This window comes from Xenopus laevis, chromosome 4S (assembly GCF_017654675.1).
Source record: "Xenopus laevis strain J_2021 chromosome 4S, Xenopus_laevis_v10.1, whole genome shotgun sequence".
NCBI classification, from domain to species: domain Eukaryota; kingdom Metazoa; phylum Chordata; class Amphibia; order Anura; family Pipidae; genus Xenopus; species Xenopus laevis.
Genome location: NC_054378.1, coordinates 75,652,433 through 75,672,141, shown reverse-complemented (window position 1 = coordinate 75,672,141; position 19,709 = coordinate 75,652,433). Strand labels below are relative to the sequence as shown.

Here is a 19,709-nt window from a genome sequence, read left to right as displayed (position 1 = left end):
TTTCATGCTTTTATGCTAGCTGTGTAGGTGTGAAGAAGGGATTAGTTGAGACTTGCATGATAAATGATATTTGTAGCTGTAGGAATCATCTGGCACATTTAAAAAGTTTTTACCTGTGTTTGTTTTGTACCATCAGATGTGCATCTGTAGAGGCATTCTAATGATGACAAGGAGACATCTATTTATTCATGCCGAAGTGGCATTTGTTTGGAAAATATGAACTCAACAGAGCTTCACAGAAGTAAAATATTAGGGAGAAGACAGCAAACATGCTGTTACTATCCGATTCTGAGAACAGATTGCTATTCCTAGCAGCATGAAGAAGTCCAAAATATTATCTATGCATAAGGAACTGTTCACTGCACCTTTGTGCCAGGAAAAGAGATTGTGGTAAACTGTGCTTCATAAACTATTCATGAGCTCTGATTTCATATCATTTCTTCTCTTCCTTAATGAAAACACATGCTGCATTTGACTGCAATAAAAGCATTCCAATATTTAACATATCATTTTCTGATCCTAAAAGAATAAAGACTAACATGTGATAATCAAGGGTACATGTGCTGAAGTGAGAAGGAGCGTAGAAGTTGCATCCATTAAAGCCCATAAATGTACCACTTGCTCCTTTGCAAGGAGCTATAGTGCTCTGTGTCCTGGACCAGAACAAAAATCAAAACTGGCAGGTGCAAGGGAACCAAGTTCTTGACACTTGCTATAAATAGGAGGTAAATACATGGTTCTCTAAAGTCTAATATCTCTCTGAACAAGGGGCAGGTAAGTAGGGTGCCAGGCAAAGCCCCAGATGCCATCCACAAGCAGCACTAAATACTCACAGTATTTGAACCTGGAGCTTTGAACCTGTTGTTTTCTTTGCCCCATGCCTCTTTTCATAAATGAACACATAACTGCTAAAGTGGAATTGTCCTTGCAAGCAGTTTTGTGGCAATGGGGCCCAGAAGCTTTATAGGACCCTTCTAGGTTTGAGTTTGGGGGCATTTTTCGAGAAAAAAGAGGCCACAAAACATTGTCTTAACGGGGGGGGGCCAATTAAAGTCAGCTCTGCAAGACTTTCAGAAAATTTGTGTTCTACTAAAACTTACTGCACTTTTTCTGTCAGTTAAGGAAAATTTTGCACTATAGTAAAATGATATTTTCTGGTTACTTATACAGAGCGAGTTGAACTACTATACTCAGCAACATCAACCTTACATGGTCAGTGGGATGCTGAGAATTGCAGTTCAGCACCATCTAGAGCAGTGCTGTCCAACTTCTGTGGTACAGAGGGCCGAAAATTTTCCGGCCTACGTAGTGGAGTGCTGATAATGGAAGCCAGTATTGACCACTCCCTGTTCTTAAACCACACCCACTTTAAACCATACCCATGTTACCACAAGATCATGTCCACATTAATGGTGGTAGAACCCAATGGTTGGTCCTCACTGCAGGGATATCACTGATATGTGAAAAAAGCTGTCACATTGAGACATACCCTTAAATTCATATACCTCCTCTTCCCCTTGGATAACACAGCACCCCCAGCACATGATTAAACACCTTAGTGGCCCCTAACAATAATTAATTTTCAAATGCTAACAAACCCCCAGAACAAATGCCAAGCTTATGTTCCACAGGCAGAGCAGGGCACACACAGGGAGCATAGGGAAGACAGAACAGAGCAAGAGACAGGGAAACCTATCAGGAACACTCTAATATGTACTACATACAGTGACACAGTGCTGCTGCCCCATTAGCATTTTATATAAAGTGTGAACAGGTGAACAATGTGGGCAGTTTCAGTCTGGGTCTCAGGTGTACAGGGCTTTAGGGTGTGAACAATAGAGGTGTCACAAATTTGAACAATGCAGGGGGGTCACAGGTATAAACACTACAGTGGATTATTTTGAATTTGAAGTTTAAACAATGCAGGGGCCAGTTAATCTCTGTAGTGATACCATTTAAAGATTTCACATGGTAAGCACATCAGGTAGGTGGGGAGCCACACAAGGGGTTGTCGAGAGCCGCCAGTTGGACAGCCCTGATCTAGAGCATTTACAATTGCTACAGACTGCCATTTTTGTTTTAATTGAAATAAACTGCATTGCATTGAAGTAAGACCCATATCTTCATTGTACAGTGATGCACAACATTGGGGCACATCTACCAAATACTGAGCAGGGGAAACCAGAGGGATTTCCACCAGTGCAGTATTTTTATTTATTATTATGTTTTATGCATTATTATATTATATATTATAAAAATATAATTTTATATATTATAAAAATATAATATATTGCCCTGCACTGGTAAAACTGATCTGTTTGCTTCAGAAACACTACTATAGTTCATATAAACATGCTGCTGTGCAGCAATGGCGGAAATTGAAAAAAGGCTATATGACATAGGATAAATAGTGATGGGCGAATTTATTCGCCAGGCGCGAATTCGCGGCGAATTTGCGCGATTCGCGGCAGGCGAATAAATTCGCGAAACGCCCGCGAAAATTCGCGGGAAAAATTCGCCGGCGTCAAAATTTTTTGTTTTCGAAAAAACGGCGTCAAAAACAGGCGCCGGCGTCAAAAAACGGCATTTCGCGAATTTCGCGCGAAATTCGCAAATTTTTCGGCGAATCAAAACGGCGCAAATTCGCCCATCACTAAGGATAAATAATGAATAACAGATAAGACCATTATGTTCTACAGAGCATATCTGCTATCTGCTGTGTAACTTGAGCCTTTTGTCCTTTGAATGGCTGCCCCCATGGCTATACAGCATCTTATTTATATAACAATAGTAGTGTTTCTGAAGCAAACAGAGCAGTTTTACTAGTGCATGGCAACTATGCATTATATTTGTATTACTTTAAAATAATTTCATTTTTTGATGGTCCACTCCTCTAACATGTTTCTGACAGTCAGCACATTTCCTTAATGATTGACACATTAATTAATGCATTTACTGCTTTGGTCAATGCGTCAATTTGTCAGAATGCTAAAAGCAATCAAACTCCATTCTCTATTACCTATACGCCAAACGTTCGTTTTAATCCGCTTTCACCAAAGGTACCATGCAATAGTATAGAAAAAGCCCTTAGAAATTATAAATAGATAATAGATATAATAGATAATTTTCTATGAAAAAACTATAATGATAATTTTTCTATGAAAAAAACACCTAACTGCAAGTAACCAGCCAAGAAAACTCTATAGCAAGCTAGCAGAAAAAAAAAATATTGTCCCTAAATTACAACATAGTTTTCACTGTGTTTCGACCAATGTCATTCAAATGACCTTGACTATTACAATGTTTTTTAGAAAAGCAAATCGAATGAACTTGTACTGGCATTTAGATAGCAGAATTCAAATGATACATTTCATATACTGAATGACCTCATTTCCATGCAGGACAGAGTTTAGAAGATCTCATACCAAAAGTAAGAGACAATTAAACTGTTTTATTTTACAACATATGTCAGATTCTAAAAGTACAGTATAGTGTACTGTATATGGTTTTAGATTTTTGTAACTACATAGATTAAAACATATTAGCATAGTTAAGGTGAAAAGGGGCCCCAAGTGTGTCAGGTGCCAATTTCATCCTTACAGGGAGAAGAATCCTTAGTGACCTTAGAAGTGGGATCAATTACTGGTAACTGTTTAGCAAATTACAGTTGTAGTTTTTTTATTTTTTGCTGGAAAGGCATTTAGCCCATGTTGAACCTGACTGCCTTTACAGTAAAGAGATCTATGTTAGGCAAAACAGGAAAATGCCTCTCTATAGTCTTAAACAGCCATATATTTCATGTTTTACATTCCATTCATAATATTTGCCAAAGACAAAATAAAGCTCTACTGAGATGAGTTTGAGTCAACAGTCATGAATATAAGTCTTTTAGGGGAGCAAATCTAGAGTACACATGTTCTATTCTTAAGGGAGGACATATAAGAACAAGCACCTGTGCATTGCCTTTCTAAAGTGAGAGTATTCCCATTTACATTGCCCTCACATAAAGGTAATTCTACATGAAAGGTGACTTTTTTGTTTCTGTTTCAGACATTGAAATCCATTAGTGACAACAATAACAAAAGATCAGGAGATCAATGCTTATCTGCACAAAGCCGTAAAGTAGAATATCAATCTCCAAATTATTCTACTTCTACATTCTACTCATAATTATCCAATTTCAACCACAAATTCTCTAGATCTCCTGTCTGATACAGTTGCTTTAGCCGATTTGAAGTACCCAAAACATAAAGATTTCTGCAGTTTTTCAATAGATGAAGACTCAACTTACATGGCTGAATGCAATTACATTGGTATTATAGGCTCAGAGTTTATATCAATGAATTCACAAGGTACTTCTTTACAACCCACCAACAATGAATGTTTTCAAAGCAACAATCATGGATCATTTAGTATTTATATCAGTATAGCCTTTTATAATTAACAAATATATTTCTGTTTAATTTGCACTAAGAAACATTATTTAAAAATTGTATTCAAAATTATTTGAAAGAGTGATCGAACATTAAAGAAAACTATGCATTGAAAATGTTCTATAAGAAATTACTCTTATGTCCTTTATGATTTGGTCTCTCCTATCTTATATGGCTTACCACCTCTGCTAATGAAAGTTCCCATGCAGTGGAGCTCCAGGAATGCTGGAGTCTAATACACAACCATCATTTCTGCTCTGGCTTTATATTACCAGGAGCTAGGTAGCAGTTGCCACTGAATGCAAATGATCTAAGGACTACTCACCTCTATCACCATATATATAGATATCCATACCTAGGCTTTGGTTGCTAAATTAAAAATCATTGGTCCTACACACAAAATACAAGGAGAACAGTCATCAATTACTACCCTACACATTACTCACTAGTCTCCTTCAATAAGGCTCAAAACAGAGATGCTACAATTCATGGTGCTAGTTTTCCTTGAGCATATTTCACCATTCATTAGGTTTATATTTATGAAGAAGCTTGAAAGCAAAAGAAAAACATGACTGGATAATTCAATAAGCTGATTGAGGTGCCTATAAACTTACAGTAGATGATTGATAGATGAAACATTGATATTGCAGTAATGATGGATAAAGCAGCACCAATGGCTGTAAAATGTTATTGTATAGTCTATGATAGCAGATACGGCAACAATTGTAACTTAAAAAGATAAAAACATGTTTAAAAATGTCAATTCATAAGTGAGTTTTAATGCACAATTATGACACGGCACAAACTGTTTTGTACAATCTGTATAATGTACCGTCATGTATTAGTGCATATTCAAGGCATAGCCAGCTTTTTAATGCCCAAATATTACAATTTCCAGTATTTGCAGTCAGCAAATTGATGGCAGGAGAGTCACTTTCTGACTAGACCAACTACAGGTATATATGGTACATATCTATATATAAAACAAATCTAATGATAAAAACAATGAGATTAATGTGTCACAGTTGTCTCAACTATTCACATGACTATAGAGCAGACCTTTTACAATGTATTCTATAAATATTGCAAATTTGCAATTGCAAGTTCATAACATGATCAAAGAAGTCTCCCAATTTGCAGGCCCTGCACACATATGTTTGCAGACATATATTTACTGCACACTGCTTTATTATATAGTTTTATGAGGATGAACTATGAGAAAAATATGTATTGTTAGTTACTGGTATCAAGAAACTAGTGCTGCATACCAGAGAGCACCTGATAATGTTATACAGGAACATTTTGCAATGACTTGAGGTCCTCTAACAAGCCTATGATAAGCCCATCACATAGCGAGGAGAGTCATATGTTCTATAGAGAATCATATATTCATATAATCATATATCAATTCAAAAACAAAAAGTCAGCAAAATGCCTTGGACAATTGAACTTAAATTAGATCTAACCTCAACTGACACATCATTACTTTTCTACCCTCTTACACAGAACTCTCCCTGCAATTTTATTTCATCATTTACCCCTTCAAAAACTGTCACCAATAAAGTTCGTAGTAAACGCAGCTGCCAGTAGACTCATCAGCTAATCATCCTCTGCCAGTCCTTTCTTTCTTGTTTCTGCTGCCACTAAGAATAAAACAGAAACTACCTATGTTTACATGTAAAGTAGTTTGTGACCCCACCTTATATCTCTGAACTTATCTCCAAGAACTAACCCCATTTATTACACTCTTCTAACAATCTACTCCTCAAAACATACACACATACGCATGATCAAGACTATGAAACTATTGAAAGCTATTTAAAAACAACAGGAAGGAGTAAATTGAATGGTGTTCATTGGGTATTGAGTAGGGATGGGCGAATTCGACCCTTTTCGTTTTGCTAAAAATTCGCCACAGGCGAATTGTTGCCGACGCCCATTAAAGTCTATGGGCGTCAAAGAAATTTTGACGTGCGGCGAAATTGTTTTGACACGCGGCGAAATGTTTTTGTTGCACGTCTTTTTTTTTTTGACGCACACAGCCATAAAAGTCTATGGGCTTCAATTCTGCGGCGAAACAAGGCGAAAAAATTTGCCCATCCCTAGTATTGAGCAAATCACATTTTGATAAACCCTGGTTAGTGTGGAATACAGAATTAGTTTGTTTCCATACCTGAATAATGTATGTGTACATTTTTTATATGAAAGTTTGCACATTTGCATCCTGCTTTCGTGGAACCAGGAAGGTCCAAATTTTGCATCACACTTTGCATCACTATTCACCATTAATCAAATCTCAGGCAATTTCAGCATCTCTGTCATCATGTATCTTGCAATGACCTCACCAACTTTTTTGCTCATCCTTCTGTCCAACCTCATAATAACCAAGTGGGTTATCTTTCCTATAATAATATTATGGATTAGCATTTATAATAAAGATAAGGACATAAGGCCTACATGACCCAAGAAGCCATTTCATTTAAGGTGGGCATATGGTGTATTTACCTTAAAAGATTAAGATTACATTTATTTCTTTCATCAGGGGAACACTAGTTAGCAGTGGTGAATAAAATGAAGATGGGATATGTGTCTGGCAGCAATAACAAAATAAGAAAAAATGGATTGCAGTAAAAATAACAGGAAATAACTTCTCTAATTTGTTCAAATGAACCAGCACCTTCCTGTGAAGCCAAAAATATGTGATAGAGAAAAGGAGTCCTTTGTTGCCATTATAGCTAACTCGTTAAAGTTAAAGAGATCCTAAACGCTTACGAGGAGTTGACCCTACACATTTGGACTTGTCTCCCTATAAAGGCAATTCACAACATTTTTAAAAACTTAACTATTAAAATGTTATTATTACTGAGTTAATATTCAATCAATGCATCTTGCATCGAAGAAAAAGCAATCAACCGTTTCACGAAAATTATGAAGGTGATGTGACTTATGCACCTCTATATTACTTAGTATGTATTTGTAGTTTCAACCTATAAAACAATGTTCTATCTATAACACATGACTGCACTAATAAAACAGATCCATACATTATTTTGCGCCAGTGTATTTAAGTACTAGCATCACTGCTGGCCTATTTAGAGGCTATGATGTCACAATTTTGCCTCTGATAGGAATATGCCATATAGAAAAAGAGGAAGAATAATCATAAAACCTACATCCCATGTGTGTAAATGTTGCATTGCATTATGTGTGTGTATATATTTTGTGTACATAAAATCACTCTGAAAACCCAACCAACAAACAATAAACTTCATCAGCTTAACGTGATTCTCCCCAGACAATTGGGGAGCAGGTTACAGTGGCACTGAATATGTTAAGTACAGGGGCAATAGAGCAGAGCAGCATTTTCTGAGCTGGCTCTGCAATTTTCAGTGTGCTGCAGTCAGATGTTTGGAAATGTGCGTGCACATCCATTTTACTGACCTTATTTCTCACACACCCTCACCATCCAATTTAATTAAAGATTCTGCGTGCTTCTAAACACTTTCTTAGCCTTTCAAGATCACCTGATCCTCCAGGGATATGGAATAATGAAGGATGGCACAGGGTACATCATGCTATGGTATCTCAGAGCTGCCCACTCTACTGATCAGGTAGTACATATCTGAATGTAAATTATGCAGAAAAAGGCCAAGAAAAGGATTATTACAGGTTTAACCACTCCACTGCCAAAGCCACACAGCATCAAACAAAGAGCATGAAAGAAGAATTATATTTTTTTTAAATAGTTGTATTTCATTTTACTTTTTGTACTACAGCACAGGTCATTTTCAGCTGATATACTGACTACTGAAAATAGCGGAGTATGGTTCAAATCCCACATCAGCTTCCTGTGACCTTCTACAAGGCCTTCATTTTCTACTGCCCCAGGTTCCAAAAATTAGATTATGAGATTTACAGGACAGACGCTTCCTGTGATTAAAACATATGAGTGTAATTAGCAGAGCTGTACAAGAATAATTATTAACGAAAACCTTGGTTGCCCAAGTATACAGAGAAGTGCACTTTTTTAGAAAGCAACCGCGGTCTGTAAATGACATTCCCTATAAAATTCATGTACGTGTCATTCAAATATCGCACACGTAAAAGCACATAGATGCAAAACACAGAAGGAAAACTGACTAATACTTTTTATTCTTTTGCTAAAATTACATTGAAGTGTAAAATGGCTCTGAACTACAGTACCCATCACTCTCGGGCAGCTTCTGGCTAAGGCCATTCCTTGTTTGTGCATGTAACTATACCGAAAGCAAAGCGTTAAAAAGAAATTGGCCACGTTTCATTTGGTACATTCTTTATACAAAACCTTCAGCAGATCATTCATATGAATTATGCATTTTCCAAGGCTATATAGGAAGAATATAATATGCTGGCAAAGCAGTCAATAACTTTGTTAGCAGATTACCTTACACAACCATTACCCTCTACAGTCAGACAGTTTAAGACTTCTATTCATCATTCCAGTAGAGCCCCCAAACAGTTTTCTCATGGGTCAATAAAACACATAATAAAGGGATAAACCTTATACAATAAATAAATATGTAGAAATAAATTCCAGCAGGTTACATATCTCTTTAAGGAGAGTATTACATTCTCTTCTGAAAGGCAATAAATCACAAAAGTCCATTTTAATTATGTTGACGCATATTTTTTATATTACCGTCATGGAGCTACCAATATTTGCATCTTAATCATTTCTATCTATGCGAATATCACTCTGTTTTATGGATGGCTGCTTTTGAGCACTTATTTTTATGGCATGCAGAGATTGTTTTCCTGCATTTAAATGTGCCGTCCTTCAGTACGATGTTTGTATGACAACGTACCGGGTGAGAGGTCAAATAAATAATAGACTGAGCAGATACCCCATGCAATGGATAAAAGGAAGACAAATTGAACATTCAGTATCATCCTGCCCCCATTTATACAACAGGTTCTTCAAATATTAACAAACTACCAAATGACTCTGGCCACAATTTGTACGAGACCAGTGCTCTATATGTTAATGCAACCCATTTCCATCAATGAGGACTTGGGAGCAGTAAATATATTAAATATTTAATGCAGCTTTCATGCTAGACACAACGGACACTAGACATATTGACTGGGCTCAATGAACAGTAAGATATTACACTTACAGAATAGTTCTCTATGCTACCTGCCATGTATTTGAAAGAAGTGTGAAAATTAAAACATTCATTACTTATATATTAGTAATTTCATGACGCCAATAGAGTATATATATATATATATATATATATATATATATATATATATATATATATATATATATATGTATATATATATATATATGTATATATATATATATATATATTTTTTTTTTTTTTTTTTTTTTAAAACACGCTAAATGTTTATTTATAAATATTTGTAAAGTAATATTCAGCATTATATACTCTAACCATCAGGTCACCCTTCAAGGTCACGTGTGTTTAACTGTGAGTGTGCGCCTACCAGCTACATTTCTATCATTCTAACACTATTAGAAAACACAGTAAACCGGAGAAATTAAATGTTTTTTCCTTTGCTTTTGGTGAGTGGATTAATTACTTTCTCAATTGACTTGTGACTATTTCCGACATCATAGGTTGGTCTGTTTCTTTCTATACACTCACATGGGCACAGACACACACTCAGCTCAGCTCAAATATATTAAAATACTAAGCTCAATGATACATTTATGCATGCAGTAGTGTTTTTTGTTTAGATCAACGTAGCAAAGTTTCAATAACTTAACAAAATATAGAAACCATTTAAATGACCTTTTTACCATTTCAGACTATTACTTTGCTAATTAAACTTCTCCAATAAATGCTGAAAATTCCACATAACTAAAAGTTTGGTTTGTCCCACTACTCGTATACAACCAGTCTCATGCTTAATTAGTTACACTTCCGAACATTTAGACATAGAAAAGCAGAAGGAGGAGCTATGTTATCTCCTGGGTTTATTACTCCATCTGGCAAAGTCACATGGAATTTGGTGATTATTTTGAAATGTTAACCAGCAAAGTTCTTTCCCTTAAATATCCTAATGACATTGAAAAAATACTGCATTGCAGTACTCAGTCTACAGTGTTGTATCCTTAGTTGTCTTATAGGCTAAAATAAATGTAAATATATATATATATATATATATATATATATATATATATATATATATATATATATATATATAATGCTTCGAGGGGCCATTAAAGTTATGGAGTTCATTGATATCTAAGATACACTGTTTGCTGTTTCTTGTAATTTCTTACACACCTACTATATACAGATTCGTGGCTTCTAAAACTTTATTGTCTAAAGGCTTAAGGACGACAGCCTAATATACCAAATAGCTTAGTGAACTGACCAATAGGATGTATGCAAGATGTACAAAAATTACCACTGATGTGCTCTCTATTTGAACAAAAGAGTGTGTGTGTGTGTGATGGGGATACATGCAAATCAGGCTGCTGAGAGACACTGAGATTCTCAGAACAAAGAAAGTGAAAGGAATTGGATTTAATTTGTCCATAAAAGAGCAATCTGTATCCCTGAAAATATGAATGTGCATCACATATCTTAAATAAGTGATCCAGGTCCCTTAATGCAGCACCCCAGTTGCTGAAACACCATAATAAAAAAAAAGAATAAAATAAAATATTTGTGATATTCTTAATTTCACAAAATCACCAAAAGTAGTGGCTTATTACAACTACAACTAGAAGTAACTCAGATGTCACTGTTACTATAAGTCTCATTTGTTCTCAATAGAACTCAGTATATTTATTGGTATCTATTATCTGGAATGATTGGAATCTGGGATAGGGGATCTTTCTGTAAAAGTGGATGGCCATAACCTAAATCTGCTAAAAATCATTTAACCATAGGATTGTTTGCCACCAATATGGATTCATGCAACTTAGTTACCTCAAATACAAGGTACAATGACATCGTTTTCCATATAACTGATTTCCAGATGAAGGATCTCATAATAATTTCATGAAACAAAAGTTACAGCACACCACAAGCAATTACAATAAAGCAACGACAGTACATGTGTCATTAGTCTCTTTAACAAAATTTCCTATCTTTAATCTGAAATCAGTGATTAGGCCTCCTGTGGAGGTTATGATTGGGTGTCATTTGAACAAACAACAAAACAAACTGGAAAGAAAATAAAAGTTCACATAAAGGAAACAGCAGTCCAACCACGAGAACTTACAATCTTTTTTCTCTTTTTGCTACGACGGTCACCTACATCACAGCCTATAAGTATTCACTGGAGTTGAATAAAAGGAGTCATTTTACATTTTACTCATGGAGAGAACTGAAAAAAGGAAGAATATCCTCAGTTTCATAGAGAGTTCTGGGAAATGTGATTACAAAAGACATGAATAAAGTGAAAATTTTACAAATCACCATATTATCCTGTGCTCTGCCTAAAACTTTACTCAAACCCTAAATACGAAAACTGCAATTTCTACAGGCTGATAATAAGTACACCACAGCACATTTTCTAAATGAAATAGCTTTGCATTGCACACTATTGGGGAAAATGTTCTCTCTTTTTCATAAGAGATACCCTATCCACATCTATAAGTTCTCTCTCTCTCTCTCTCTCTCTCTCTCTCTCTCTCTCTCTCTCTCTCTCTCTTTCTCTCTCCTCTCTCTCTCTCTCTCTCTCTCTCTCTCTCTCTCTCTCTCTATATATATCTATATATATATAGATATATACAGATGCAGCCACTTTGGTTTGTCTGTTTGACACAGAATAACTAAACACAGATATCCCATTTATCTCATTTAACACAGAAAACTGTGTCACAACATCCCATCTAATTAAAGCATTCACCATTGTGAACAATGGTGCTTTGGTATGCTAATGAAAAGGTTAAATGCATTAAATGAGTTAAGATGACTTTAGATAACCCAGTTTCTTCAATTACGCATTTAACTCACAAATCCAAGTGGCTTCATCTGTATATATATATGTGTGTATTTGTCGATATGTTTGTGGGCATGCATGTATATGTATATACCTGTGTGTGCTGTCTTAAATTACCTACTAAAATTCATGTATGCATTTACTTACATGTATTTATATCTTAATACACACTGCTTTCATTTATCCAATGCAATAAGGATCAAAGTCAGAAATGATTGTATCTTTGTACTCGACTGGAAGAGAACCTGCATTCAGCTTCAATACACCTTCCCATAGCTGCCTGCATATTGCAAAACAAGCTTTACCGACTATACATTATTCATTTAATAAATAGGAATCAAAATTTAGGTATTGTGTGCAATGGAGTAAACTATATCTTATGATTACAGGGTTTTTTCCTGTTCTCATATACTGATGTCTGACTGTATTTGACAGTTTAACAAAAGAGCAGATTAGGACAGAGTAATTGCTGCTCATGGTTTTCTAACTTCTACCTAATGCATTATATAAAGTAGCTGCTACGTAGGGTCCTGAAAGGAGAGTATCATTATGATCTAAAAGTACTTGAGCACCAGTGATGATGTGGTTTAAAGTCCAAGATGTAAAGTTTACACTAAATATTATATACACCATTCTTCAATAGTACAATGTGATATCACATGTGCCCTGAATGACAGCACATATCAACTCAGCTACAATGTAAATTAATTTGTCATTTATTTCTCAGCCATTCAATTCCTACTGAGGTTTCAGAAATTCATAGCAAAGTGACTGCTCCATGCACAATATATATATATATATATTTTTTGAATGCAGGGTAAAAACAAAGAGAACAATGAAAGGTTAGACTGGAAAAAGTGTCCATATACATCCAAAGATGTGTGTTTTTAAGTGACTGGGTTCTCACTTCATCCAGAATCACTGGTGGTGGTACAAACTCCTTTCTGACTGATCTAAAAGACAGAAATGCATTTACTGAAACATATTCTTTCCTTCTCCTGTTCCCACAGAAATTGCCTTTGTTCTTATAGCAAAATGACTGCAGATCTGTGATTTGGCCCTTAAAGTGACTGCATAATGAATTAAAAAAACATAAAGTGCAGAACTGTGCCCATTTACACATTGCAGACACAAATATGAGATGAAAAGAAGCATTATGTTATTGACACTCTAGGAACGGACAAGAAGATCTTGCTTTGTAGGCAGAGAGGGAATAAAGAGAGGCACCCTGGCTATGGACGGACAGATGCTTAAATATACTGTTCAGTGAATCACTGTACATCTGTGGCAGCAATGTAATTAGCACCTACATGTAAAGAATAATTAAAGTTGTGACTGCCACAAAGCTGAGCAGATAATAGAGGTAGCCCCAGTCTTTTTTTGACGCGCTTGCAATATTCCCAAATGATTGCCACCTGCTCCCCTATCTCGGCTCCCTCCCTGGTTGTTTCCTCGGCAACCTTTCACTAGCTTCCCCTTGAAGCTATAGCTTTCTGTTCGACTGCTCTGTCTAATCTTGTTTGTTTTACAGCCATCAAAACAAGCAGACAGACAAAGATGATTCCTTAAGAATGGTAAAGCTGGGTGGGGTTAGAATGGAGCCCCAATTTCCAGAAACAAGAAAAGTGTTTTGCATTGCAAGTCTACGGCAGGTTTCAGGGGTGTACGAATTGCAGGCAGGGCAGTACATTACTCCTGTGTCCCCGCAGAGTTTCAACGACATGCCATGCAGGTCACGACTGCAAGATTTAAGTGTGGCACTTTACACTCATTGTGAGAAGCCTATACCAAAGGAACGTCAAGTTATTACATGCTCTGGTTTGGAGGAGAGAGAAAAGAAAAGACAGATGTACTTATTTAACATATGTGCTTTCTGCGGCAGACGTTTTTGCTTAAAGGCACAAAGCTTTCAGCAGCAGCAGATCGGGGGGGGGGGGGGGGGGCGAACTGACACGTCCAAATACTCATGTAATTCAAATGAAGATTACACAGCATCAAGTAAATGTGTGATGGACATGCATTGACATTATAGTTGTCACGGTACCCTCCCAGACTGGCTGAAACACACACACTGGCAGCATCAAGGAGATGACTGATATCATCTAACTGGGGGGAAAAAAGGTCCAAAATCAAAATAACCGCTTACATTCTGAAATAACAGAAACGATAAAAATATACAATACACTCTAAGTCACTTACCATCTTCAAGCCATTCCACTCCATCTGTGACTATAGAGATGGAGCCTTGTAGCTTGTTACAATGTCAGAAGCAAAAAGAGCGTTATGTAAAAGCTGACATTCCTTCTTACAGTACTGCTGGCAAGCGATGCTACGAAGGACACACCACACACACACACACAGTGCGCGCTCAAACACACGCCAGCCTCCTCCTCTTTTTATGAGGTCACGGCAGGAAACTCTGAAATACAATATGCAGCATTCACCGGGTCCCTATAAATCATCCTGATAAAATATTACCATACAGAACGCGCAGCCCATCTGAAATTAGCAGACAAGAGCGCATTCTGGGGGCTTGGTCTCTCTCTACATTTTTCTGGGTTCCTGAAGTCTTTTGTGCAGAAACACAATGACAGAACCCAAATCTTGCACCTAACCCCAGGATAGGCATAGACACATGAACAGACACACTACAGACTTTAGAGGTGTTTTACTGATAAGGATGATGCTATCAAGTAACATAGAAATGACCTTGAAAATTTTATTTCTTTCTAATCAGCAGGTTTCTAGGAGTCAAATCATTGAGAAAAGCTGAATAGCACTACTTAAGCGACAAAGACCAAACACAAAGCAACAAATTCACGAGAGGTGCAGACACAGAAACAACAGATTAACAAACTGAATGGAACTTCAACACAAGAGAGGATTTACGTACCATCACCATTCTTATGGGATTAAATTGAGTCTTGCTGGACTTCGATATTTCTCCTCAATTTCTCAACAGACACTTCGGGATGGTTTTATTTATTAAATGTTTTTTTTTTTGTTTAATGTATAATATAGATTTTGTTTGTTCCTAATCCAGAGACCACCAAGGAAAAAGAAAAAAATATATATATACCTAAAATATTTCAAAGAAAAAGAACAAACAAAAAGAAATAAAACCACAAAGCAAAAAAATCGAAAATGAAAAAAAAGAAAAAGAAAAAAAAAAACAAAGGGAGAAAAGGGAGAAGCAGAGAATGTGGTTATGCCTCTCACAAGTAGGGTGTAGATATGAAAATAGGCTTGAGCCTTGCTTGAAAATTGGCTAGATGCTTGCATGCATTTATGGGACTATCTTTCACATGAAGCCAGCGTCTGGTTGGCTGTCTGGCCTGGAGAAGGTGGAGCTATATAAGGTGCTATTGAAATTGGCTTCTAGCAGAGTGAAGATCTTAACTCCTTGCCTGCTGTTGCAGGGAGGCTTTTCCGATGTTCTTTTGACATAAGCTGCTGCCAGAGCTCCAGGGTCAATGGCTGTGGGATCAACATTGAAATGTTTATTGCACCACATAATGAATGAATAGCTGTATCCTTCAAGCAGTTTATTGCATAGCTTAATATAGCCTGCAAACTGTTTTAGTCCAAATTATCATACTATATTTAAAAATATATATAAATGTTTTATATATTAGAAATATAGAAAAGACATGATTGTGCAAACATGATTGTTGTGGTTGATGACAGTACAAGTACAAGGTAAATTACAATAATACTAGGGATGCTGGAACTGGAAGGATATTATTTTGGTAACTATGCACCAGTAACCACCACCTATTTACTTCTATTACCAGCCCAGTTTTACATGTCTTAAATATTTTCACATTGAAGCTCCAAGCATAATAGTTGATATGAAGAGAAAGGCATGCATTCAACTTACAAAGCTCCTTAGTGCCCAAAGGGTTAAAGAATAATTGCATATACAGAATTTATGCAAAGCCAGTTTCTGCTTATGAGAAATAGTTTCTGTGCACCTTGTGCGCTGGTGCTTTACCTTAGGGCTTTTCTGGGGCTGCGATTATTAACCTATGACCCTGCAGCTGCTGCTGATATAACATCGTAAAAATTATCAGTGGTTGCTGGGAATTGTAGTCCAATGACACGTGGGAGGCCAAATACTGGACATTGTTGTTGTGTGCCTTAGTGTTGCCATTTTTATCTCAGTTATCCTTGTTTTGTATTCTGGGGGAAATATTAGGAATATTTCCAGGTCTGTCTCATTTACTTCAAGGTGGAAGGTCTAAGCTCCACTTTCTGATGTCTGCATTTTGTTTATTATTAGAATGTAACCCTTTAACCACTAGAGCATTGCAAGTCAGGATATTACATCTATAGCAATATAAGAGCTACTGGAAAATGTGGGTTCTTAAACTTAATGCAGTTTTTGGGACACTTTGTCAATTGTCATACAAACTCCTTGACATAAACAAACTGGGTAATGTACACCAGGGCCCCTGTTTCCATTCATTACAGCAACACCACATAGTCGCTGCTCTTCATGGTGTTTTGTCCACATGCTGAAAGGTCACATTGCTTTAGCACGATGAAGATTGGAGACATTTCTATATTTTCCATTATTTCCATTCCATTATAACAAGATACATAGTGATAACCAAAGGTTATACTGGAGAACAGCGAAGAGGGCATCAGAACTACTATTCCCATCATGCTCTGACAGACTGACTCTAAACCATCTGGAACGCGACTGTATATTCACACCATGCACATGAAAATTGGAGCATTTTGAAATTAGCTTGGAATAAATTTCAGTGATTGGCACATCCATATGTCTCTGTTGTCTCCATGGCTGAGAAGAATATTGAAAATCAATGTCTACCTTCCAGCAATAACTAAGAGTCCCATGAAGCAGAGGAACTTAGAAACCAATCCCACAGAGGAGAACAGGAGCTCATAGGTTCAACCTACAGTTTAGTCAATGCACTTTTACTATAAACATGCTAGGGGAAGGCACTGCTAAATCTCAATTTCATGGTGGAATGAGTACAACATTATACAGTTTCTTTCTCTTGCAGCTTCTCCAGTTTTTCACCAGTACCCCAGTGGCCCAAGATGCATTAGGCAGTGGGATCAGCATGGGGTTAAGTGCCTGTGTTATATATGCACATACAGTGATGGCGCTGTCTGCCTAGCCTGAAAGTTATCCATTAACTCCATAGGTGGTCAAACTCCTATGCAATGTATCCTATGAAGCTGTTATTATAATGACTCTTGTTTTATAACAAAATAGTAGTGTCAATTCCCCTCTGTTTTGCATCTGTCCTCCTAATGCATACGTCTATTTACACACTGAGCGCAAGAGGAACTGACACAACAAAAAGCAAACCAGAGATGCTCTGTAAATATGTTTACTGTACGCACTGAATTTATTTGGCAGATAAGAGAAACAGTAGTTTTACTCATCTCCTTTCTCAGCAAATATCCTGATTGATCCAAGGTCACAAAAATAATGATTTCTGCAATAGCTGAATGCATGTATATCTTACTAACATTTCAGGGCAAGACAAGGAGGCATACACATATTAACTAGGCTATAAAGGCATGAACACATATCTTTACAAAGTTCTATTTACACAGAACCCTTCATGCTTTTATACAAACGGTCCATAGTTCATGTCTTTTATAAAGGCACAAGAAATGCATGTGCAGAGCTTCTAATCTGTAAGAAGAAGAATTAACCATCATAATGTATTAATGTGACCTTCAAAGGGTTGTAAACAAATGTAACTTTATGTGTAGTTATCACTGTAAGAACAAAACGGAGAAACATGTTAATGTCTGTTCAAAGGTCTGTATAGTGTAGTTAAGCATGATGTTTATTTTGAGCACAACATTGTTAATAGAGAATATGTTCTGCATGGTACAGAACATTTTATATCTGATACATCCTATCAGCTTAGTCTCCCTTACAGTTTGTAACTTTCCCAACCAGTGCAAGCAAACAGTATGACTTACTACCAGCAATAGTTACTATTACTCCAATGAACCATCCCAACTTAAAGAGCTGCCTCCGTCCCCTCTTCCAGAGCATACACATAGGGAGAAACAAATCACAAAGGGAAATTATTTTAACTAGATGCACTTATAACTGCATTTCCAAAATAGTGTCGTGTCATCATAAGGGGTAAAGCATGCAGACATCCAAGCTTCACCCAAAGAGAAATATAAATCACAGTGAAAGAATTCAAAGACCCATAAAGGAAAGCAAACTTCTCTAAAGCTGATCAACCAAAATCAAAAAGGAGGACTGAATTTCCTTACCCTATATGAGCAGCCTTGTAAGTCATTAGTAGCAGATGCAGGTAAAAGAGATTGGTTCATGTCGTATCTCTTAGCCTGACTCCAGCAAGCATTGTTCCCAAAGGTTACAGACATCTTAATATCACAAGCAATCAGTAGTATCTCTTACCGTCCAGATGGGTTACACCACAAGCCCATTCAGCATTAATAAACACCTACTCTGGGCAATTTTTTTAAAGCCCCACTTGGTACTACCACGGAACAAAAACAGGTGACTGGCGCACTCATTAACCTCTGTGCTGTCACAAGGACCAACAACGTAGTGCGCTGATGAATCCTTTGGCTGCAGAGAGGTTTGAACTTCATGAAAAAAATCCTGTTTGTTTCAATTTACCATTTAAATGAGGACATCGGGCTACTTTGTCTTCCTTCAAAAAAAAAAACAACAACAACAATGTAATCATTCTTCGTTATCGCAGTTAATACTTCAGCATGAAAAATTTTAAGAGTCGGATAACAAAGTGCCAAAATGTTACCTCATTATTTAATAAAGCAGCATTAAGGGTCCTGGTGATTTCAAACATCTTGCCAGAGAGTAACAAATGAAGCCTTTGCTAAGCTCCGTCTGCAAGGGGTCTGGCCGAATTTTTCTTTCCAAGAGAGTCAATATGATGATTCCCTAGAGTTCGCACATCAGAGCGTCTATTCAGTGAGCTGGATTTTCTCCCTGATCAAGCACACAGAGTACAAATGCATTCAGCAGCATGGACCGTTCTCTTGCAAGGTTACACTGCTACAAACATGGCTGGTGTTAAAAGTATTCTTTCAAAGTAACAATTCGAAGCATCACCACCAGGTGGTTTGAGCGCTCACATGCAAATAACCTTGAGGAGAAAGAGTTTTCTTGGTTGGATGTGCAGATACAGGTATATTGACTGTTTGCAATCCCAGCTGCTGTCTCCCCACAACCCCTTTCATCCCACTATCTCCACAGACTCTGTGCTAGGAACTGCACATTTCACGAGTGTCGCAGCATAACACAGACATCCTTTT

At 36.8% G+C, this 19,709-nt stretch overlaps 1 protein-coding gene across 7 annotated transcripts in view; it reads right to left on the bottom strand.

The window, feature by feature from the left end:
- LOC108715589 (ELAV-like protein 4) overlaps nt 1-19,464 on the bottom strand; it is a 65,119-nt gene extending 45,655 nt beyond the window's left edge. For 4 of the 7 annotated variants that reach the window (XM_041561461.1, XM_041561462.1, XM_041561463.1 and 1 more), the window contains exon 1: nt 18,678-18,806. In XM_041561461.1, the coding sequence (XP_041417395.1) occupies nt 18,678-18,791 (114 nt within the window). In that variant the 5' untranslated portion in view covers nt 18,792-18,806. Of the gene's footprint in view, nt 1-14,597; nt 14,748-15,291; nt 15,630-18,677; nt 18,807-19,192 lie in introns of those variants that run through there. The other 3 variants (XM_018260874.2, XM_018260877.2, XM_018260876.2) reach the window with 3 other exon arrangements.
- Nucleotides 19,465-19,709: the final 245 nt, after the last annotated feature.